The sequence below is a fragment of the Sceloporus occidentalis genome, unplaced genomic scaffold (assembly GCF_023333645.1).
Source record: "Sceloporus occidentalis isolate IW3139 unplaced genomic scaffold, rSceOcc1.0.p SCAF_2, whole genome shotgun sequence".
In the NCBI taxonomy this organism is placed as follows: Eukaryota; Metazoa; Chordata; class Lepidosauria; order Squamata; family Phrynosomatidae; genus Sceloporus; species Sceloporus occidentalis.
In genome coordinates, this window is record NW_028316982.1 from 223,416,648 (window position 1) to 223,442,895 (window position 26,248).

The following is a 26,248-nucleotide window of genomic DNA, read 5'->3' on the forward strand; positions in this document are numbered from 1 at the left end:
ATCAATTATGTCCAATAATCAAGGCCTTGTAATCAAATATGCATCTTCAAGATACAATTAATTTTTATAAGAGGCATCACAAGGTTTGACTGGGAAGAACCACCTAACAGTAATCGCAAATAATTTATACTATATTATGTATAAAGTCATTGCATAATGTTGGATGGATATATATTAATTCTCTGGTCAAAAGGACCATAGTATTTTTTGAGATATGATGCACTAGAACTATATTTGTGCTGTTTGTGATGGGCCATCTAAATGCAATTCCTAGTCCCAACATCAGTCAGTGGGAGGTTGATAAATTAACATTTGTGTAGATTCCATTGATTCAGTGTCTCTTGTATTTGGAACTAGTAATTGCATGTCGTTCTTAAGGTTTGCAGTAAGTACATGTAATTATTTACTGGATTTTGTGGGTAAGACCTAAATCAAGTTCTAAAAAATTATGATAAGAAGTACTATAATCTACAGGAAATACCAAAAACTTGTTTCAGTATTTCAAGCGCTATAATTTATCAGCAGTGCCTTTTAAAAAGACCCGGAATTAAATTTCTTTAAAACCTACATTCTAATTTTGCTTGAATATTGAGTGGTGAAATCAGGAATTACATTTTTTGCTTTAGCTAACAACATACTCTGTAATGCCTGTGTTAATCTTTAGGATGCTACAAGGCAGTGTTTGTGTATGTTCTACAGTGTTTTCTGAACAAACATGGCCCAAAGCATTTGAACCTCCTTTTGGTATAATCACAGAAATACTCATACTGATTTAGCAAAATCCTTTATTTTATTGTATTTTGTTTTTGAAAATATGAAATGAAATATATGTTCCTGTATCTGCAACAGTAACTGATTTTCTGTACAGGACTGTACTTTGTAAACCATTTCTTAACACTAAAATATTCATTTATCTTATCAGTGAACCATAAATACAGCCTTCAGCAACCAATCCAATTAGTGAGAAACAGAATTTAGACAAGATTGATACAAAAGTAGTTCAAAACTATGTTGTGCCACTATTGATAAAATGTATCCCCAGTGCCATAGACTTCATTCCTGCATAAAATCTGGTAGTTATGAGTGTTCATTTAGGTCACTCAGTGGTCATTCAAGTGGAAAATATTGGGGATTTCTTGGGGATTATTTGGGAATAGTTGGTTTCCTCTCTTATTCCAGAGTCTAGAGATAGTATAAAAGCTAATTCCTTATTGTAATGCTTGTGTGTTTCATATGTAGACGATGTAAGATGTTTAATTTCATATATACAGTGTAAAGTCAGTGTATTAATTATGTGCCTAGACAATGAGAAGTGTATGTTTCTCGACAAGCAGTATAGGTTTATATTTGGTCATAGGTTGGGAGCCCAGGAAACCAGACGGTGATGAGAAAGACATCCAAACAGCTACAGGTTAACTGACATACAGCAAAGAACTTTAAGTCTGAGTCTAAAGAGACAGAGGTGGGGAACCACACCTGTTTCACAACTTTGTTGTTAGAAAAGCTAGACTTTTTCTTGACTCAGTTCAAACAGCAGATTTTGACCTATAGTCTGATATGGCTTAGGTACATTTATCTGATGGACTGTGTGAACCTACTTGAGCCCTGAGATCTTTGGAAGAAGTTCTTGTCTTGGTGCCACTACCTTCACAGGCACATCAGGGGTGTGTGTGAGAGAGGGTCTTCTCAGTGGCTGCCCCTAGGCTCTGGAATCTCCTTCAAAGTGACTAGTATGACCTCCTCCCTTTGATGATCTTCTAATGGCAAGCAAAGATTTTCTTTTCCCAACAAGATTAGGGGAATTATTTTCAAACAGGACTTTTTACTAGACTGCTGTAGTGGTATTTTAACTGTCACATATTCTTCTTTAATGTATATTTCAAAGTGTTTTAATGCCATTGATAATTTAATTGCACTCCAATGTGATTTCGGTGTTGGACTAGGACTTTGGGATTACAAGGTTTGAATCTCATACTCAGCCCTGGAAACCCACTGGGTGATCTCACCTCATAGGAAAACAATGGCAAAGCTCCTCTGAGTAAAATTTGCCAAGAAAACCCTACAACAATGTCACTGTAAGCTGATGTTGACTTGAAGACACATAACTAATGACAATCTCTGTATGTTTTGTGCATTACTGGCATTCTGTTGGTATCTTATGCATATGCAAATTCTCCTACAGAAGTATTTGAAGATATTTTGCCTGATATAAATTTCAGTTGAAAGCATGTGATGTCATTGTACATTCAGATGTACCTGGCTGTGAATGTGATTTTAGTTGCACATATGGCTATGTATTAAGTCCTGCCATGTGGCCATACAACACAAGGGTTATATAGAACACTGTGTAACTCCTATGCAGATATGTACTCCATGCAATCCTAATGCAAGATCTTGAGTCTCACTCCTGAAATATTTTTTAAAAAAACTCACTAAAGGAGGGATCTAAATAAAGTGAATAATAATAACAAAGACAATGATACTATAGTGATAATATGTTATACATGTACTGTTTCAGTATATTTGGACACTGCAACCATAATAAAAAAAAAGGTGTTATAGAAATATTTAGTGAAGGGATTTTTTTGGTATTACCAATGGCCAAAAAATGTAGTACAACTTGGAGCTTTTCTAAGCATAAAATTTAGAGAGAATTGGATACTTTTCTTGACATGCATGTATGCCAAACCCATATGACACTGCCCCCAATCCAGAATATAGCAGTTTATGTAGTTGTCCCTTTGATAGATCCTTTAAGATAGCAAACTCTGCAGCAATCACTGGAATAATGGTTTTAATTTACTAATCCTCAACTTGTTGCAGCAACAGATATGCATATCCCATTTTTAAGGAATAATTTTATTTTCATAAGAAATTTAAAAATAGCCTGTCATTCCTTTGTCAAAACCAAGTTCTGAGTTAAAAATGGTACCTTTTCAGGCCCCTAATGACACAAATCAAAAAGCTGCTTTACGATACTGACATGCTGATAGAATATGAACAAACCAGCTAAGGTGTGTCTATTATTAACATATTTATAAAGCAACTTGATGTGTCTAATTTTAGAGTGTGCTACTACATTTTTGAAATGGTGTCATAAAATGATTATGATATTTAAGGTAGCATTAAGAATTAAAGACTTATACAATGGAATTGGCATGTGTTATTTGTTCCTTTCTTTTGTTCAGCCATAGCAGGCAGTTAATCAGATGCTCCAATAGATATATTATACAGCTATATAGATACAGATGCCATTGTAATCAGAGATGAAAATGTAGTTGAAAATGTAGGTTAATCTACAACCCACTGGATGATGATGAGGATGATGATGATGATAATAATAATTTATTTGTATTTTCCCGTCTCTCCCTACAGATAGTAGCTAATAGCGTGACACTGCTGACACAAATGTTACGCTAATAGACACAAATATCTGTACCATAGACAGGAACAGAATTCAATAATTTTCAGTTGTGCAACCAATTAGGTTATGTTTATGAAGATTTTTAAACTGTGTACAGGACAAATGTGTACACTAGAACAAATATGCTGCTCATTTTGCAACTGGGAGGGAGGGGGATTTTGCCGGTACACTGCACAAGGGAATTCTTTCCTTTACTAATCTTACATTGGATTTAGGCTGTTAATTTTTACAATTATTTTCTTAGAATTGTGGAAATGTATGGCCACCAGTTATATTATGGAAGCTTTAGTATATAAACTTAGCTGGCTAACAATTATCTAGTATATTCTATAAATGATTAATGTATTTTGAGCATAAACCACTACTACAAAGGTCTTAGTGTTTGACAGAATTCTCATGTCAAATCAAGTCCTGTAATACTGTGGTCATGATTTATTTTTCCAAATGAACTACTATCATAAAACAAAACAACATAATGTTTTATCATATCTTCCTTGACTTCTTCAGCCTCACGGTAAGACGGTGACTGAAGAGTGGTACACATGGGCAGGAAAAAGCGACTCAAAGTTACTTTTTCTGATTGCGGTTTGGAACCTTTCTGTCTGCACCTGCTGCTCCCAAGGCAGCTCAAATGTGTATGGCTTGACCACACAGTGTGGCATCAAGCTGTGCCACTGGGTAATTTTTTTTGGTCACCTCCCCCCCACCATGCATATCCACCGTCGCACAAACATAGTGCTGGTGACTGACTGCTGCCTAGATGACATCCTACTGGATTGCCACCCCTTTGATTAGCCACACAGTCACCTGTATGATCCTTAACTGGTACAGGGCATCAGAGTATCAGTGTGCCCAGCAAACCATAATCATGCCCCCCTACATGTTGCCTTCATCCCATGTGCCCTCTTGGACTGTTTGGTTTGTGTATACTGTACTAATATCCATTGGAGGTGTCACACTTTCAGTTTTTGCATTTCCACACTGGGGTACTGCAGCTCCATCATTCTTAATGCCTACATGCACCAGTGTATTTGTATGCAGGTTAGGGTTAGGATAAATTGTTCCTTTAGAACTGCTCCCGCATCAGGGCATTTATATGCAGCTGCAAAGATGTGCATTTTCCAGGCTAAATTTGAATAATCTGAGTTCTGTTTGCACCTATTTTTAGCCCCAGAGCACAGCCTCAATCTGGTTTCCACCCACTTTGGAGGCATGCATTATCTAAACGTCCTTCCTTCAAAGTGGTTTGAAACCCACTTTATTTGGCCTGTGTGTTTCACCCCTCAGTCAAAAAGATATGTGTGTGTGTGTGTGTGTGTGTGTATATATATATATATATATGCCTTTCTTACTTTGCTTTTATTCATTTCTAGTTTTAATTGGGTTATTATGGAGCTGAGAACCTGCTGAGAACTCCAGTTGCATAATACTATCTTGATGTAATCCTGTGGTATTGCAGACAGAACTGAGATATTCAGACTGGTGGGAGGAAGGAGGAGTTTTGCCTATACATCTTTGAGGTTGCACTGTTGACTATGGCAATTCTTGCTTAAGGAAGTCTTGAATACCTTATTATTATTTTCTTATATCCCACCTTTCTCCCAATGTAGGAACTCAAGGTGGCAAACAAGTATGAAACAATGCAATTTAAAAACAATACAAAATATTAAAATATATAAATATATCATTAAAAACAATTAACAATTTTAAAGATTAAAACAATTATAAATTAAACAGTTATAAATTAAAATATAATATATTAAAATACAAACCATTAAAATTTGTATAGCCCAGCATTAAAAACCCAGTCCTTCTCAGCTTAATAGGTCTGACTGCATATGAATGTCTTTACCTGGTGTTGGAAGGATATCAAGGATGACACCATCCTGGCCTCCCTAGGGAGGGTGATGCAAAGCTTGGAAGCAGCCACTGAGAAGGCCCTGTCTCTTGTTTCCACCAAATGCACCTGAGAGGGTGATGGGACAGAGAGAAGAGCCTCTCCAGATGATCTCAGTACTCTGGTGGGCTTGTACAGGGAGATGCAGTCCTTCAAATAGCCTGGACTCAAGCTGTATACCTTATGCAAACTTGTAGAAGGTCCAACCATCTACATAGCTGAATAGTTATGTAAGCATAAAGCACCAACAAGATTCTAGCCAATGAGTTTATCTCTCTCACCATGTCATCTATTGTTGTGTTTTCTGGGTATAAACAAAAGACTAAGAAGAACAGCATCCAAAAGTTATTAAAATAATTTAAAATTAAAAAAATTGGGTATTTAAATTTCAAATATCAAATCTCAGAAATCTTTGTCTCTTTTGTTGCATAAGTATAGGAATCAAATGGTATTAAAACATGGAATGACTATTTTCTAAATGCATTCCACACAGTTACTATAAAGACAGGATGCAGTAACATGGCTTCCTTAAACTAGATAGACTTCACCATTTCAGCTAACCTAATTTCATTAGACTTCCACACCTATGACTGAAAAAACAAACATTAATAGCTGTCTGAATGCACCACTAATACTAATCTCCAGAAAACAAAGCTTCCTCTAAACCACATCATACAAGAAGAATCTGATGCACCTTTTTGGCCTACTTAATTTCACTATTTTAACCTGAGTGGCATTCTTTCTTTCCATTATCAGTTTGAGTGTTTTGTACAAGCAATACCCTAATAGTATAAAAGTCTGCATCTTTCCCACATATGATTACATGCATGCAAAAACAGTGAAAATTCTATTATGTTTTGTAACAGACATTTGTATTTATATGATTACAACAACCACTACTATCAGAGAAACCACAGATCAATAAAATATGTAGCATTGGAAATACCCGTGGGTGTACCACTGTCCTGTTTTCTAATTTGCACACAGACACTGAACACAGCATGTATTACAGCCCTCATTACTTGGTATTAATGCAACCATTTAAATGTATTTGTCACAACTAATGAAAAACTATTCTGGATTATCTGGTGAATGATTCCCCCCCCCCCCCCTTCAGAACATAATGTATTTTGCATTCTTTGTGAAAGTGGCTAGAAAACACCCTGAGCAGTTTAATAATATAATATATGATGAGCATCAATTGTGGCTGCATCTGCACTGACAAAATAATGCAGTTTGACATCACTTTAATTGCTGTACCAATGTTGTGGAATCCTAGGAGCTGTAGTTTGTAGTGGCCCCTCTAACAGAGAAAGCTAAATATCGTACTAAAACACAAATCCCAGGAGTCTATAGGATGAATCCATGGTAGCTAAAGTGGTGTCAAACTGCATTATTTCTGGAGTGAAGAGGCAGCCCATTAAACCTAATTAAACTTTGCCCTTTAAGTTGATTAAAAACTGGACTACACCTCAAATGGTTAAACAAACACAAGACAACAAAAGGAAAAAAATTGCTTCGGGATACAATGAAGAATTCTCTTACCATGGCAAGACCCATCCACTTCTTCATATCCAACACTGCAGATGCACCTTCCTAGAGGCACAAGCCAATCTCCATCTGCTCCACAATATAATTTTGGAGTGTCCCGTTCCTCAGCACTCTTCACACAGGAACCTCGTACTTCCACTAAAGAGGAAGAATCAACCCTTGGAATAGTGTCAGGAAACATAGCCAAGTTCCGAACAGTGAAAGGACACTTTTTATAATAAACACGAACAGAGACCAAAGCTATGCATGCTCCAATGTCTTGAAAGGCAAGAAAAAATCCTTTTCTGTTTATAGGTCCCACTTCACGAACTTCTGTATTCAGTTTAAGGATGCGATCGCCCAAATCCATCTGAGTAAAACTTTCATCTGCTGCAATGGTATCAATTTTACTGTACTGGTTTGGCTTGAATTTAATTCCATGTGATTCATCTGATTCCAGGTAGTAGAGATTAAATGTTTCTTTGCATGTCCCCAAAACCCATGGAATGCTGTTGCAGTCCCTCAGTGTAAACTTCATTTCTACATAAATTTTCTGAGCTGCATCACGGGAGATCCAATTTGTACGAAGCCAGTTGTTTTGGTTGGGTTCCATAACATTACATACCTGGTAGGTGTGAATGGGACGATTATATTCATCCATTTCTGTTATGGCATCCCACTGGGAGAAAAAAAAATAGTAACTGTATTTAAAACTGTCTTTATATTCATAGAAATATATTCATAAAGTAATACAATCAATTTAAACTTGGAATTATTATTAGTGTGGAAAACTCATGTTAAATTTTAGCACTGTAAGATAGCCGGAGGAATATCAAAATCTAAGACAATGAGGCAGATGAAGAGCTATGCAATTATTATTATTCTATTTAAAAGATGTGTTCAGGATACTTTTGATACAGACTTGATCATATGCATTCCTAATCTATTTATTTGTCTTTATAAACCAATTATGTCCAAATTTGTACATACTAAGCTTCAACAGATATATCTGGAAACAGTAACCAGTTAATGTATGGTTAAGTGAGGTTGTACATTCCAGAAACAAAGAGTTGGAAGGGGCCTCAAGCGCTATTCAGTCCAATCCCTTGCTCAGTGCAAGATCTCAAGCTAAAGCATCCCCAGCAAGTTGCTGTCCTGCCTTTTTTTGAAGACATCAAGATAAGGAGGCCCCATGACCTCTCTAGGTTCCATTGCCGAACTGCTCTTACTGTTACTGACATCAGCATAGATTTAACAGCGTTTAATAGAGCTAAATCTATTATTAAACAAAAAATCCTAGAAGTAGAACGATACATGGACTTCGCTTCCCTCTCAAAATATGCCACGTTTCAAGCTTTGGTCCCCTCCCCAGCTCCATATCTGTTCCATGTTACCCTCCCAAAGTTTAGAAGGGCTTTAACTCTGGCACGTTTCAATGTGTTGCCCACAGCCATGTTGGAAGGTAGATTCAAAAAAACACCTTTTGAACTTCGTTTTTGCCCATGTGGCTCAGGTGCTGTTGAAACCAATGAGCATGTTCTCCTTTATTGTCAATTCTATAGAGACATTCATCACCAACTGATTAGCCCACTACTGTGTAAATTCCCAGGTAAAACTGACTCCTTCTATTTACGCCTCCTATTGGATAACAATGATTCTACAGTATCCCATAAGGTGACTAAATTTTGTTACATTGTTTGTAAACTGCGCCCTCAACTGACAAATGGTCATTTCATTACCGTGTAGAAACATCTGTTTGGATATTGTATATGTATAGTCTACTATCAGTTTATATTTTAACCTGTTACTGTTATACTGATACGCTGTTTGTGTGGTTTTGTTTTTATACTGGTCAAAGACCGAATAAATTTTATTACAAGCTATTACAAGCTCTTACTGTTACTGTCAAGAATTTTTTCTAATATTCAATTCAAATATTCTGCCCTGTAATTTCAAACCACTAGACTTGGTAGTAGAGAACAGGCGTGCCCCCTCCTCCGTGTGACAGTCCTTAATGCATTACATAAGAGCAGTATCAACTCACACAACAGGAGAAGACATTTGCCTGAACTATCAGTAAAAAAAAGCAGTAATAAAAGTATTAGTAAACAAGCAGTAATAAACAAATAGTAAGTAAAAAAAAAACCTGGCAGGCATCTACATACAAAACAATAAAAGTGGTTCTTTAAAAAGCCAAAATATATTCAATAAATTGGAAGATTTTGCTCCAGTAGTCTATAACCTTTTTTAATGCTAAAAATAAAGGTTTTCCCTTGACAAGATTGCCTAGTCGTAACCACCTGTAGGGGGCAGTGATCATCTCCGGTTTAAGCCAAAAAGCCAGTGTTGTCTGAAGATGACACTGGTGGTCATGTGGCTGGCATGACTGCACAGAACACTGTTACCTTCCCACCAAAGTGGTACCTATTTATCTACTTGCATTTGCATGATTTTGAACTGCTAGGTTGGCAGAAGCTGGGACTACTGACAGGAGCTCGCCTCATCATGTGCCACTTGGGCCTCTAACAGCCAATCTTCTGACCTTACAATTGTCAGAACTGGCATCTTAACCACTAACTCACTGTGAGTGAAATGTTACACTGTGTTACACTGCTGGTTACACAGAGACCATGGTCCCAGGCAGTTACAGACACAAGTTAAACCAAGTTTCTTTGGAGTATATTCTAAACTTCATGTTTCAAACAAATGTGTGGCAACCCAAAACAAGCTGTACCATCCTGGTTTCACATAAAGAGGTATTTGCCTGAAATTACCTTTATTTATACATTGAAAAGTTTAGAATGCCAGGATGAATACTAGTGGTTATTTTTTCTTTCTTCCTGTGATTTTTAACTACAAGAGTCATGCTTTTGATTTCAGGACAAATTGAGCAAGAGACTTACAGTGTAGAACTGATATGATATAACTGTTAAACCAAAATTCAGCCATTATGGAATCAGCAAAGTCCTCCCTTAGCCAAAGAAACTAAGTGGGAGCATCTTTTCCCTTCATCCTAATGGAGAACTTTCAGGCCCTGGAGCCATATGTCCCAGCACCTAAAATCCTCCAGATGTTCGCATGTCCTTCTCATTTCCCATTTTAAAATTTTGAAAGTTGCCTTCCTTCAAGACTTGTCAATAGCAATGAAAACTTTAAGCTAAATATACTGGTAATTTAAATCCCACTCTTTTGTCTTTGGAGTTTGGCTACCAATGAATGTAACTGACAACATTTATTAACCTGAATAGGGCTGGCAGATGCCCCCACACCTTTTCCCCCCTTTACAGATAATTAACGCTAGCCCACATGACTGCTACATGAAGATCTGTTAATCATACTATACTTCTCACAAACTGTGCTAAGATTCTGTTGCTGCAGTAGAGAAGGTGGTAGCAGTATCCCATTTGTTTTTGACTAATGTAATGCAGAGTCCTATTAAATCAAGCCAAACATGGTATTGCTCCCTACTGGTTCTTCGTACTTAACTGATAGAAGCCATCTCTCTCTGACACACACACTATGTCCCCTTGTGGGAATGGCAAAAACCTATTATGCACATATTCACTGATAATGACAGCAGATGCACCAAAGCCGAACATAACATGTTTATGCTAACCGCTCCAATGGAAACAAAGTCTCCAAATGTGTTCACTGCTGGGCTCTAGGGAAAAAACCACTAGCAGTATGCTTGTGATCTAAAAGACACTGGGGTCCCATTGCTTTGAGATGGATAATAGATATATAGCATTTTATCTGAATATGGTTTGATAAGCCACAAATTTGTTCATAAATGCTACTTAAACTATCAGAGTTCTTCCCTTTGCTGTTATAAAACTCCATAATGTCTATTATTAACTTTTACAGTTTTCATATTTGCTTTGAAATCATTCAGAAGAAAACAGAATGAAAGTTGTCTATGTGCATATTTGCATACGCTGCAGATATCAGTTTAAAGCTCATAATGTCAGTTAGAAAATACAGATGTTTCATGTAGTTTTTCCACTTACTTAATACACTCAAAATTAGCTTCACTTCAAATTACACACTCATATCCTCATAATTTATTCAGTTTATACTCAATGCAATGCTTTTGCCAGAAGGAATTTACAGTTGATTCTAAGGACACCTATTTGTTTTTATTTCTTGTGGAACAATATCTGAAACAGAATTCATTTCAGAAAAACTGTATCAAATTCTTATAACAAGTATGCTTAAGGTTAGTTTTTAAAATGCATCACTTGGTTTACCAAGGTAATAAATAGGAAGAATTCTAGGAAGAGTTCAGACCTGATTTGTTCTACAACCCATGTATTTATCTTTCTTGTAGTTCATGGTATCTGCGCCACATCTCAAATGAGTTGATTTTCTTCCTATCAGTTTTCACACCTATATATAGTAATGGAAAGTCTGATTGCATGGACCATCCTAACTTTAGTATTCAGTGATATATCTATTCACTTCTGGATCTTGTGTAGTTTCTTCATAGCTGCCCTTCCACATACTGGTCTAAACACAGTATAGAGAGGTACTATTACTTTCTTTAATTTAGATGTTTTATATTTCTCAAGAGAGCCAGAACTGTCCTGTGTGTTTTGCTATGATATCACACTGTTGACTAGTGTTTAGCCTGTTGTTCACTGTCTTTTTCATATGTACTGCAGTACACTGAAGTTGTGTCTGACAACATCATGCTTCCATGTGGATTAGAAGGAAGATATTATGGGTCCATGAATGGTGAGTTTGACAGCCTCTCTGTCACGTCTTGGATCATCACACCATGAAGACAGTACTTTTCCGGAGACAGACAACTGTCCCTAAGTAAAGGGTTATCTACTAGTAGTAGTACTATTATACACCTCCTCCCCTGGGATGCGGCAAGGCAGAAATCCTTCTTTCCACAGAATCTTCTGTGTCCATATCTGTGCTCTCTGAAGTCTATAATGGCAACCCTATTTCAGTGGTCCAGAATCACATCCAAGAAACCAAATGTGTAGCATGATTCCTGACAGTCCTGCTTCTATAGGTCACATACTTCCATGTGTTTTTATCTTGGCTTTGGTAATCTTCTCCTCTCTAATCTATCTGCTCAGTTCTATTTGAAAACTGTTCATTAATTCCTAATGAATTACATTGTCCATAGGCAGGACTCAAGCTGTTGTACCTTCTCTTATATAAGGTAGAGAGATCCAAGCTGTTTCAAGTGTTGATGGACTCTACAAAATAGAATGGAGTATGAGATGAATAGCTGCACCACATAAAGGGTGTTGGTGAAAATAAGGTGTGTCATCTTGAGTGGAAGCAATTCCTTATAAGAAAAAGCTACTATTGGATAAATACCATAAATGTTTGATCAGTTCTTAAAATCTACCTTGAAAGACTTTTTATCTTGTACATTGGCCCCAAATTTGCAGGCATATCTAAGGTTTGGGATTCACTAATTGCATATGCATATGTGCCCAGTAGGAAGAATGAGGCAGAGAAAAGTTGAAATATGTATGCTAAGCCTACATTAAAGATGACAAAAGAGCATAGATATACCTTCAAATATTTAAAGGACTGTACTAAACATCACAGAATTCGCCTTTTTAAAATATTTTACCAGTGAGAGGAGCAGCAGGCAATGGGCTGCATACAGAAATTGCAGCCTAGCTATTAGCAAAGGTTTTTTAAGGCAAAAAAGTACTGAACAATGAAATAAATTGGAGAGGGAAATTTTCTGCTACTTTTTAAAAAATAGTTTTCTAATCTGTTACTTTTGTACTGAAAACTTCTTTCAGCAAGTACAAACAGATTTAAATTCCATTGCACTCAGTGGTGTAGTCTAAGTAAGATTAAGTTTGCATCTAATCCTATATCTACATGTAGTTCAAAATGCACAGACATGAGCTGTGGTTTTAGAAGTAGTAGGATGCACTAGAGCATAGGATTTACAAACTATGCTGTTTGGGGTTTTGTTATTTTCTTCTTCTTCTTTTTCTGGAGAAGCAGGCTTTTGAATATAAAAGGTGACAAATGAATTTGTGCTTGAGATAATCTCCAGTATAAATGATTTTTGACAGATTGGCTGTAGAGACTGTTTTGTTAGGGATGGCTTACTTCCAGTGGATCCTATTTACGTGCTAGTGGTTGCCTAGACAATCTTTGACATCTGTTCAAACTCTTTGGAGTCTAATTGTTTAGATACTTACCATTAGAGACTGGAAGTCTGTTGAATGTTACCAAGGCAAAGAGTGAACGGAAAACTAAACTGGCCAAAAAAATCACCATTAGCTACCTTTAAAAAAAGGTCTATGAATTCCTTTGCTATTAAAATAGATGTAAAGATTTAGTTCAAGGGTATTTTGTCTTGTGCATCCAAAACATATCTTTTATGTACATCAAGTTTATTCTCAGAATGTCTGTACCAAGACTATTCAAAGAAGAAGCTTAATGACCACCATTCAGATGTGTCTCACCTCCCCTTATAGAGGATTAGTGAATTTTCATATCATATACATTACAGTCACCAAAAGCCCATGTATGTGGTATGTAGTAGTCAGTGGCTGAAAATGGTATTGACTACCACTGCCTCTTCTAGATGGCACAGTACCATTTTCACTTGCTGGGCCCTTTTACACTATAGAATTATAGCAGTATGATTCCATGGATGAATCTTATATAATCCTAGGATTGGTAGTTTGGTGAGCCAACAGAGCTCCTTGGATGAGAATTATAAAGATTACATCCCCCCCCCCCCAATGATTGCAGAGGATGGAACCTTGGCAGCTAAAGTAGTTAGCGTGGTTTGCGCAGCCTGTGTAGGTTCACACTGAAGCTTCATGCCAGGATAGCCACCAAGTAACATGCCACAGAGCTGTGTGGCTGTTCAGGAATCTCCTCCATTTCTTCTTGAAGCTGATAAAACAGACTGAAACAGATGTCTCTTCAAAGAGGGTCTTTAATCTCCAGTTGTTATATTTATAGAATACAAAGCTACTTTCACTATACATCCACCACCACCAACCAACCATCAACCTACACTGTTTTCTGAGGCTTGTCCCTTATATACACTCATGCCATGCGGCCACTAAGTCCAGCTGCTTCCTGCTGTGTCACCTTATTGCTTGTCCCCCAAGCAAGATGACTATGCATATTTACAGTAGTTTTGCAACACTTTGTAGTGCTTTCCAACACATGAGCTTGCAATGATATCACATGTCTTGATCCAGCTGAATCCAGTTACTTGGTTACCAAGCTGCAAGTGACCCATAGTTACCTTTGTCACCCTTCCCCACATTTGGACATTTTTACTTCTGGCTTATTCTCAAACAAGCATAGTGCTCTGTGTTATGTAAAAGGGACTTATGGCAACAATGTGCATGGTAGTCCTTCTAGACTGGTACTAATTAGGGTAGTGGATAGACTTACATCCTTTTCATAAGTAAGCTTATTTGAAAATCTCATTGATGTCAATATAGCCCTTGTTTATTTTGTTTAGGGAATTACATTTAGAATTGCAACCTCAGAGAGAAATGAAAGTCTGCAACATCAGTGTGGTTAATACAAAAAAAATTGATCTGAAAGGCTCCTCCCCACCCCACTTAATAAAAAAGTAGAGGATAACACAAAGGAAGCAATAATTCAGATATGAATAGCTCACCTGCAGTGCAGTGTCTTGCTGCAGGGAATTACTTTTAAAGCCAAAAGTTGCAAAGCCTTCCCTTCTCCTCAGAAAATAATAAAAAAATTAAACTATCATCTGTTTAATGTGATAGTTTCCATGAAACTATTTAAATATTCACTTTGAATCAACATAGTGGTTGAGCTTCAAAACATAGATCTCTGAATCCTGCTCCTAGCCATTTAGTTAATAGCGTAACTCTCATTTTTGTGTGTGTGAGGAAAACCAGACTCTGAATTTAAATGATGATTAAATTAAAGAATACTGGGAGGTGGGGCATTTATGTGTATTGCATTCAAGGTGAGAACTGAAATCCAAAAGACATCTTAAAAGTGATGAATATAGTGGGCCCTTGGTATCAGCTGGGGTTTGGTTCTAGGACCTCCTAGGAATACCAAAATCAGTGGATGATGAAGAGGTGTAGTAAAATTGTGCCTCTTGTATAAAATGGCAAAATCAAGGTTTGATTTTTGGAATTTTTTTGGAACAGACACACTAAAACTGTGGATAGTTGGATCCATGGATGCAGAAATCAGAAATATAGTGGACCAACTGTAATCCACTTATTTTAAAGTATTTTTGTATCATTCCACAGTGTTGTCATTAGGAAGATGTGAGGGGTGTGGACTGCACTGGGTGACACCCACAAAAAGAGTGACACCCAGCCAACCACACTCCACCTCTCTTCTTCATGCTGTTCCACTCATGAGTAGAGTGGCATGCAGCAGTGGGAGTGAGTGCGCAGCGCACCCCCGCCTCTCTGTAACATGCTGTTCTACTCGTGCACAGAGCAGCATGCAGCATCGAGGTGGAGAGTGTGCCCTTTTGGCCCTGTCCCCAGAAGTCCCACCCCCTGCACCAGATAACACCCTGGGCAGTGATACCACTGATGTTACATTGTTTTCCACCATGGTGAAAGGTAGGAAACAGGCAACATAGCTAATTTGAACCACAACAATACTGAGATTCAGTATAACAAAACCAATAGGGCTAGAATAAGAATGAAAAATATTTCCTCAAATATTTCCAAAGATATTTTAGCCTTGCTAAGAAGTAACTGTTACCAGTTCAGGCCATTTGTCTACAGACAAAGATAGGCAATGTTTTTAAAAATATGAATTTCCAAATTAATTGGTATGTAATTCCAGGCAAAAATAATGACTACACAAGAATTACATACCATACCTCAGATGAAATATTGATCAGAATTTATGCAATGAAGAAATCAGGAAAAGACTAAGAATAGGAAGGTCAGCTATAAAATAACTAGACAAGATCTGAAAGATTGAAGATAAACAACTGAGCACCAAACTTAAAATTGTCCAAGCCAACGTATTCCTCATCATCATGTACAGACGTGAGATCTGGACAGTGAACAAGTGGATAAGAAGAAAATAAATTAATTTGAGGTGTGGTGCTAGAGAAGAGCGCTGAGGGTACTGTAGAGAGCCAAAAAGTCTTAGAAATGGGTCCTTGAGCAGATGAAACCTGAAATCTCCCTGGAAGCTAAGATGATCAAACTAAGGCTATCATACTTTGGACACATCATGAATAGCATTGCACATTAGGAAAGACAATAAAGCTAAGAAAGGTGTAGGGAAGCAGAAGGAGAGGAAGACCACATGCTAGATTGACAGACTCAATTAGGGAGAACATGGGTGTGAATTTACAGTACCTAAGCAGACCAGTGGAGCACAGGGAGTCTTGAAGATGCTTCATCCACATGATCACCATGAATTGGGGTTCTTTCGAAGGCAGTTAACAGCAACAACAACAGTTTCAAATCATACTGCTATTGTGCATCGTTTCATAGTAAAACCATGAACTGTCTTTGATGTATTTTTTCTGCTTTGAAAATAACATTAGATAAGGCTAAGCCACTTTTCAATATCTTGCCAGTCTGAAATGAAGTGACGTGCATCACCACCACCACCACCACCACTTATAACCTGCTTTCCCTGCAGAACTAGGATTCAAAATGACTTAGAAAAATTTTAAATGATATAGATGAAAATTCATTTCACTAACACATAGAAAAATTAAAATAAATTTAAATAAACAATAAAATTAAAAGCACTTTAAATGCACACTTATTAGAAAGAACAATCACAATTACAACTCTGTATGACTCAAGACACATCACAGTGTTATCACACACTAAGGGCAGCAACTTCACTGCTCCTTTTATCATTTTGCTTGATAACAAGGTCCACACTTAATAGGGCTGTTTTAATGTTAGACCATTACTGTTTTTGCTAAACATGGTTATCCTTCCGTAACATAAAAAAAAATATTATTTGCAATTTCTGTGGTCATCATGAAGTTGAAAATATTTTGCAATCTGTTACCCTTGCACTCTGTGATGCCACACATTACATTTTACAGAAACCTTATATCTGGACAACCAGATATAATACTGATCCATCTGCTGCATATATAGTTTGGTCAGATTCTAAATTCAGAGCAACTTCTCTAATAATTTTGCATGTTCCTGCTTTGATCCTCCTATTGAAACCTTTATGCAAACATATCTGAGTTTCTGCACTGAACTTTGCATTGTCTGAGTTTCCCCCCACTTTTGGACAAAAGAAGCACTGTATTATTATTGATAAACAGAGAATTCTGATCAAGCAAATGTTAGCGATTTTAAACTGAATGTATTTTTCACTCCTTTGCATGGGGCAGCATCCCAAAGGCAGGGTCAGAACTATTATTTAAACATGATATGAAGCTTCTGCTGAAACATCAGAACTGACATTTATTGGCCTGCCAGGGAAACCATGTCTATAAACTTAGCTAAAGTCAGCACTATTTTCTCCTTCACCTAAATAGAGCATGAAATTTTTATGAATTTAAGTGTGTTGGTAGAGAAAGATTGAGAAAGAATCACAACAAAGGGAAACACTTTGAATAAAATGTTCAATTTATTAACATGCCCTCTATGTTTATATCAGCTGCGGTTTTCTGGAGATGAATGAAAATGAATCACAAAGGTCTTAGTAACCTTATGAATTGTTCAGGAAAATACCAGTTGGAAATATGTTTTTTGAGATTGACTCTCATGCAATAGGCTAAAGACAAAAGGTGTCTGAGTGATCACAAAGAGAATTCCTCTGAATGTAGGGTTAGCACCGAAGTATGGAATGTGGTTAGGGTTAGGGTTTCATATATATACCTTATTTCTTGACCTGATAGAGAATTTCAGCATAGGGAATTTTTGTCTCACTCGTTCAGACAGGCCAAATATATCAGGAGATCACGTTTTTTATTCCTGTAATTACCACTTCTGTTTCCATGATCCAGATGATACATTAGTAATTCTAGGATGGTTCATGCTTTCTGCCTTTTTCTCCAAGACTTTTTGTTCCTACCAGCTGGGTGTATTAAAAAAAAAATCCCTGTTCCAATACAACTTAGCCTATAGATTGCCACAATGAAGAAATGACATCCATTTTCCTTCCTATATTTAAGGAATGGATTAAGGAAAAAATACCTGTGAGTGTCTGCTGAGTGAAATATTGATACAAGTAATCCCTCACCAATCTTTTTGCATTAAAATTCAGTAGCACCTGAGCCAGCTGGAGAGAGAGGCCCTGCCTTACCCAGAGTCACCAGGCTCCAGCAGAGACTCAGTAGCAGCATGGGGGTGTGGCGAGAGCAGCAATGTTAAAAAGCTACCCTACTGCCCTCCAGGAACACCTAAGTCAGCTGGAGAGAGTGGCCCTGCCTTCCCCAGTGTCACTGGGCTCCAACAGTGGTGTGGGGGTGTGGCGAGAGTGGCAATTTTAAAAAACCACCGTGCTGCCCTTTAGGAACACCTGAGCCAACTGGAGAGAGAGGCCCTGCCTTCTGCAGAATCGCCAGGCTCCAGCGGAGATGCAGTGGCAGTGTGGGGGTGTGGCAAGAGCGGCAATTTTTTAAAATGCCAGTCTGCTGCCCTACAGGAATAGTAATCCAGCAGAGGCAGCTGTAGAGAGCCAAAGAAGATGAGGGCAAAGGGGGGGGGGTTCTCCCAACAAGGGACGACCAGGTGTAGGCAATAGGGAGCAGGGAACGGCAACTGAGGTTGTGCGGGGTAAAGGAAGGTATGGTGATAACAGGGTGAAATACTGTTACATGGATGGCGAGATCAATGTTTGAAAGCTATCTCACTTTCAGTTCACCCTGTTGCCCAAAATGGAATGGAGAGTGCACCAATCCATCCACAGAACCTTTCCCTGCTCCTGTGTAATGCCAGATCAATTAAAACAAAACACATATTATCCACAATCTTCTTATAGAAGACGAAGCTAACCTGGCATGCTTTACAAAAACCTGGCTGGGAGATGATAGGGTCACAACTTGGGCTCATGCCTACAAGCTGAGTATTCTGTCAGTGAGCGGGTAAGGGGAAGTGGGCGAGGGGGCAGAGTGGCCTTGGTCCATAAAAACAATCTGGAAAACAGACCACTTCGAGTATATTTACCTAAGCCTAAATACAAAAGATAGTTTGGGGGTTTTATTAGTATGCCGTCCACCCTGTTGTCTAGCAGACTACCTAATGGAACTGACACAACTGGTCTCAGAGTTGGTATTGGAGTCTCCCAGGCAATTGGTCCTGAGGGACTTCAATATTCCATTTGAGCCAAGTTTGACAAAACTAGTAGGTGTGGCTTGCGAGTTCATGGTATCCGTGGGCCCACACATAGTGCAGATCATACCCACGATATGGTCTTCAGTGTGGAACAGAAATATCTGTTGGCAGAGGTAATTAATATCACTGCACTGTCATGAACGGATCATTTCCTGGTCAAGGTTGGACTGAATGGTCTGCCCATGCAGGCTAATGGAACCAATAGGATTCCAGAAAGCCCTAAAGGGTTTAATGGTTTGTAGTGCCGGCAATTCTGTTGAAGCCTTGGTTAAGACTTGGAATAGCGATTTGACCAGAGCTATTGGCACAATTGCTCCCAAGCATTCTTTCCAGCCCGGTTCTAATCAGAATCCGTGATATACAAAAGAACTTAGAAATATGAAGTGGGCTGGACAATGACTAGAGCACCACTGGTGGGAAACTTGACTCTTATCTGACAAGACACGCCATAGGAAATTTCATTATTCCTATGGAGTGGCAATACATCTAGCGAAGAAATTTTTCTGCTCTGCACGTTTTGCATATGCAAAATCCCATCCAGCAGAATTGTTCAGGGTGGTAAGGGACTTAACTCAGATGTCCACCACCCAGGACTCATTATTGGATTCTACAACAACCTGCTGTGATGCATTTAACAACCATTTTACAGATAAAATTTCTCAAATAAGAGCCGACTTGGATGCTAGTATTATAGAAGAATTGATCGGTGAGGTGTCCAGCAACTCCGTGAATGAGATTAAACTGAATCAGTTCAAGTCTGTGAGTATCAAGGACATAGACAAACCCCTTGGTAGTGTGAAGAAGTAACATGACCACTCAGTCCTTGCCCTTCAAAGCTGGTTGTCCAAGGAGGAGATGCCATAGTACAGCATTTAAAGTGTGTTGTCAATGCATCTCTTAGAGAAGGTCAAGTTCCATCTTGCTTAAAGGAAGCAGCTGCGCAGCCACTCCTGAACAAACCTTCCTTAGATCCTCTGGACATGAATAATTACAGGCCAGTCTCTCATCTCCCATTTTTAGTAATCTAATTGAGAGAGCTGTTGCCCTTCAACTCCAAGTAGTCTTGGATGAAGCCGATTATCTAGACCCATTTTAAACCAACTTTAGGACAGGATATGGAGTTGAGACCGCCATGGTTGCTTCGGTCTATGAACTTCATCTAAGTATCGAGAGGGGAAGTGTGACCCTGTTGGTGCTTTTGGACATCTCAGTAGCTTTTGACACTATAGATCATGACATCCTTTTGGAACACCTGGGAGAGTTGCAAGTCAGAGGCACTGCATTGCAGTGGTTCTGATCCTATCTCTTGGGTAGATTCCAAAGAGTGATGCTTGGGGATAGTCACTCTTCAAAAAGACAGCTAAAATTTGGTGCCTCCCAAGGTGCTATCCTGTCCCCAATGCTATTTAACATATATATGAAGCCGTTTGGAGAGATCATCAGGAGACATGAGGCGTGGTGTTATCAGTAGGCTGATGACACCAAGATATATTTCTATATGCCTTGGACCACAGTTCAGACTATGGACAGTATCTCCTCTCTCAATTAATGTCTTAAGGAGGTAATGTACTGGATGAGGAAAAACAGACTGAAACTGAATCCAGATAAGACAGACATACTCATTGTTGGGTGCCCTAATCCAGGTATAAGGATAGGTCAACTGGTCCTAGACAGGGTCACAATCCCCTTAAAGGACTGTGTTCACAGCTTGGGAGTTTTCCTAGACTTGGTGCTTCAGTTGTCAGATCAGGTGAATGTGACAGTCAGGAGTGCTTGTTATCAGCTTCGGTGATATGTCAGCTGTGTCCTTTCCTGGAACAAAGGGCCCTAGAAACTGTAGTACATGCCCTGGTAACCTTGCGACTCGATTTCTGTAATGCTCTCTACATGGGGCTACTCTTGTGCCTAGTCCAGAAACTCCAAGCAGTCTAAAATATGGCAGCCAGACTGGTCACTGGGTCAGCTAGAGGTGACCACATTACTCCCATTTAAAAATCTCTCCACTGGCTGCCTATTAGTTTCCGGGTGCAGTACAAGGTGTTGGTTATGACCTTTAAAGCTCTTCATGGCTTGGGTCCAATCTATCTGCGAGATCGTCTCCTTCCATACAATCCACCCCTTACACTTAGGTCCTCTAGGAAAAGCCTACTACAATCACTAAAGACCAGGTTGATTGCACTTACCCAGAGGGCCTTTTCAGCTGACATTCCGAAACTATGGAATGGCCTGTCAGAAGAGATCCAGAACATTACCAACCTTGACAGCTTTTAAAAAGCTATCAAGACGGATCTCTTCTGACAGGCTTTCCCCGAGTAACCGACCTGGTCTCCCATAGATATGGACTAACATAGAGAACACCCAAAATTGCCCATCCTCCATCTCCGACTGCTTCAAATGTGTTGGATATGTAATTGTTTCAATGGTATTTTATGATGGTATAGTTGGTGGGGAGAGAATAATAGAATGTATTTTAATGTGTGCTGTATTTTATATTGTATTTTATAGATGTTGTAAGCTGCCTTGATCCTATGAAAGAGGTGGGGTAAAAATAAATTTTATTATTGTTGTTGTTGTTGTTGTTGTTATTTAGCCCACAGTTAACATCATAAAAGTTGACTCAAGATTTTGTTCCTTAATAGCCACTTTTAATTTTTTCTCTCCCTTACATTATTGTATTCTCCTAGCTGTCCAATTCACAAATTGATGTCTTCCTTGTACTTTGAAAAACAGCACCATAGAGGACAATTTCATTTCAGTTACTTAGTTAGTTTAGTTCTTATTTTAGTTCTTATGGTTTTTTTATTGGCAGAAACTGTTGATGAATTAACAGTATGATTGGAATGCTGAACTGAACTTTTATACTTATGAAAAATCTTTCTAATCACACACTCCTGTCTTTTGCAAATGTCATGTACAGCTCTAGGTGGTTTGACTTCTCTGGGACAGTACAGGAAGCTATCTAACAGTACAATTAGGAACGTTCAGAATGGAGAATTAAAAGAGTATAGAATATACTGTATGCTATTTTCTTTTCTTCTCATATAATTTCCCATTTGGTATGTGATCACCCAAGCCAGTATGATGTTTGAGTATTGGACTATGACTCTGGACACCAGTGTTCAAATCCTTTTTTGGCCATGGAAACAAACTGGGTGGCCTGGGCAAGGGCTAGCCACACACTCTCAAGGTCAGAAAACCCCCTCTGAATAAATCTTGCCAAGAAAACTCCATAAAAGACTTGTTTTTGGGGTCATCATGAGTTGGAAATGACTTGAAGGCACACAACTCAACTTGTGAATAACCAATGATAGGTTTTGGCATTAACATAACTGTAAAAATATCAAAGTTTATATAAAATACTAAAAAATACAAAACTTTCAGTTTTCTGCATGGGAGATGCCTATCTATGCTTTGTGCTTCAGCTTTGCCTACTTACGGAATGCACCTGAAACAAACATGGCTCTATATCAGGATGACTGTTGTCTTGTGCTTTAAAGTTGTTTCTTATTCTTGGTGAGCCTATCACAGGGTTTTCTTGGCAAGATTTTGTTCAGAGTGGATTTGCTTTCCTCTGATGCTGAGAGAATGTTACTTGGCCAAGGTCACTCAGGGGGGTTTCCATGGCTGAGCAGAGATTTGAACCCTGGTTTCTAATTATAGGCCAGTGCTCAAACTACTACACTATACTGGCTCACATCAATATGACTAGAAGATGGTTTCACCCAAATTAGAGTTTATATTGTGCTCTTTCTCATGTTGTTAAACAATCATAGGGATGTTTTCCTCTTCCCCCTTTATTTGGGCTACTCAGCTGTTCACCATCTTCCAACATCCATCTTCACTTTATAAATCTTCTCCTTTGGGAGATTCTGCTAAGGTTGAAACTGCATGTTGTGAAAAGAATATTGAAAGGATTGACCACAAAGAGGTTTTTTCCCCTCCTGATTTTTAGGTACAATTAAATCTTTATCTTGAAGTTCCAGAAAGGACCCAGGGAATGTGAAGAACAAAGCAACCAAGAAACAGAGCGATTGCTTTATCACAATACTCAGATAATCTGTGACTGGTTCCAATATGTGTGTGTGTGAGTGTGCGCGCACATGCATACATGCGGGAAGATAAGCTAGACAAGGCAGCAAGGGTTCTTTTTTACTTAACATCATAGAGCTTCATTGCATGAGAAAACAAAGCCAAAACAGAGCAAAACAGTAGTGGCTTTCTCTGTGTCTTACCACATGACATCATAGTGTTTAAATTCTCTTCCCATGAGAGATAGTTGTCAAAGCAAGTCTTTTTCTAGCCAGAAAAATCTGTTTGACAAAAGACTTGATTTGATGACCACTTTCCAGAGGAAGAGAATGTTATGAATTCATGCAGTAAGGCATGGAGAAAGATGTTATTCACCATCTCATTTTTGGCTTTATTTTCTTGCGCAATAAAGTTCTTAATCTTACTCTCTCATGCTACAAATCAGATCTCGCACAGGGTGGTAGATAGAAGTTTAGGGATAATCATTTGTAGAGTCAATTATATTGAGATACAAGACACATTTTAGATCTCCCCCCAAAATTGTAGATTTGTACTTGTTCATCTGTAAATTAATTCTTCTTCAGGGAAGAGAGGGAGAAGAAACATAGGACAATATCACACGACTGAAATTGGAAGTATAATCCAGTGTCATCCTGAATGGAATCATGCATATTCACATTATACACATGATTGCTGGCAGTCTGAACGCACTCCGAATGCAATCACGTGTCAATCCACAGTTAAGTAAATTCGGTGAACTAGCGAAGTCACAAACCCTGTTCCTAGGCAATTTTGCACTCAGTGCATTGTTGTTTGGTGTGATGTACATGTCTCCTTTGGTCCTGGTTTCTCCCCCCAATCTGGAAGGGGGAGTTTCCCATGAAGCCACACTGCAATTTCGCTTCAATTTTGCTTCCGCTTGTCCTTCAGCATTGCTGGAGGGGGGGGGGGGCTGCTGCCTGCTAATTAAGAGGCATGGACCGGGAGCTATTGGATAACCATTATATTCACGTTTTAATGTGACAAGAGTGAATATATGCTCATTTTAATGTGAATAGAACATGTTCTTTCAACCACTCTTCCCCCCCAACCTCTTTTGTAAATTGTGGGGTTCCCTGGTTCCTCTCTCTCACTCACCTAAATATGCTATGCTCCAGTCATCTGGAGTCTTACTGAGCATTTGCAAGGGTGCCAATTTGCAATTAAGAACCCACCGATGTGATGGCTTACTTGGCACAGAATCTGGGTCACATGCGAGGAGACCATTACAGCAGATTTAAGGTGTGATAAGTAATCATGTGATTGCATGAATTTTCAAATTGACCTCGCTATCTGCTCTTTCGAAATCCCGCCCTGTTTTATAAACTCCATAGAATTATTGGAGTTTTATGTCTTCTTAAATGCCTTGTTTGGCTTTCAGTCATTCAGTGAAATGAAGGAATTGCTGAGTGAGACTTATATATGGAAATGCCTTGCTCATGCCTATCATGCCACATATCATATTTTTCAAATTAAACACATATTACCATACAATTAAAAATAATGGTGAGAAGATAGATCAAATTATACAATTAAAAATAAAATAAAATATTTGGGAATCTGGTTAACTACAAAAAATGTGGATCTCTTTAAAAACAATTATGTTCAAACCTGGCAAAGTATTAAAAGTGATACTGTGAGATGGAAAAAGCTAGGATTATCCTGGCTGGGAAAGATAGCTACGGTTAAAATGAACATATTACCAAAGATTATTTTTCTTTTTCAATCCATCCCGATTATCTCAAATGAAAAACCATTTTTGCAATGGAACAGAGAAATCAGCAAATTTATTTGGGACGGGAAAAAACCTCGTGTGAGATTCAAGACAATGCAGGATGATTGGAAAAGAGGTGGTTTGGGTCTCCCAAGTTTAAAAACTTATTTTTATTCTTGTTGCTTTGATTGACTAATTGAATGGTTTAAACTGGAAAATGTGGAACAGTTGAATTTAGAAACATCTGATCTGATTTATGGAATACATGTGTACCTTTTCTATAATAAAATCAAAGTAAACAAGGCCTTCCTTAATCATTGTATTCGAAAACCACTTATTAAAGCTTGGCTTAAATTTAAATCTTTAATTTATAAAAAACTACCATTTTGGACCTCAATAAACGAGGCTTTTCACAGGAAGGATATGATACCTCCTATACGATGGATAAATTATAAAGACTTGACCAAATTTGACAATGACGCTAACGTCCCAAAATTGAAATCACAAGAAGAATTAGGTGCAGATGGCCTCTCTATAAATTGGTTTTTATACAGGCAAATTAAAGAAAGATACACACAAGACAGTAAGTTAACAGGAATAGATCTGACTATGCAAGATGTGGATAAAATTATTTTTCATAATAACTCTAAAAAAGTGTCACTATTTTACAATTTTTTTTAAAAAAATGGAAATGCTTGAAGAAACGGTGAAACCCACAATGATCAAATGGGACCAAGATTTAAATGAATCAATACCCCTGGAACAATGGGAAAAACTTGGAAAAATAGGCTAAAACATATGGTATGTGTAGAAATAAAGGAAAATTATTTCAAAATGCAAAATCGATGGTACCTTATGCCTACTAAAATTGCCAAAATCTATAAACATAGTAATCCTTCATGTTGGAAATGTGAAAAAGCGCTGGGTTCCTTCATACATATGTGGTGGAATTGTAAAATTGCTAAAAAATATTGGAACCAGATCCATGGGAAAATTCAAACCATATTAGGATATCAATTTAAATTAGACCCAAAATGTTATCTATTAAATATGATTATGGATTTAAAATGAGAAAATAACTATGGTATACTTTTGTTTTACATGATATCGGCGGCACGCACAATATTTGCTGTGCATTGGAAAAGGAAAAGCCAGCCGACTTGGAATGATTGGTTTTTGAAACTGATGACCTACTTTGAAATGGACAAGCTTACCTGCTTAATTAGAGAAAAAGACTGGAATAGGCAGAAAAAAATTGGATACCATTAATAGAATTTGTCAAAGATGAAAGGAAAATAGATAACTTCATATGTTGAACAAAA

The 26,248-nt window shown here is 38.0% G+C and overlaps 1 protein-coding gene across 4 annotated transcripts in view; it reads right to left on the bottom strand.

The window, feature by feature from the left end:
• EPHA6 (EPH receptor A6) overlaps positions 1–26,248 on the bottom strand; it is a 608,811-nt gene that overhangs the window by 460,640 nt on the left and 121,923 nt on the right. For all 4 annotated transcript variants that reach the window (XM_089512280.1, XM_089512279.1, XM_089512277.1 and 1 more), the window contains exon 3: positions 6,867–7,530. In XM_089512280.1, coding sequence (XP_089368406.1) covers positions 6,867–7,530 — 664 coding nt within the window. The remainder of the gene's footprint in view (positions 1–6,866; positions 7,531–26,248) is intronic.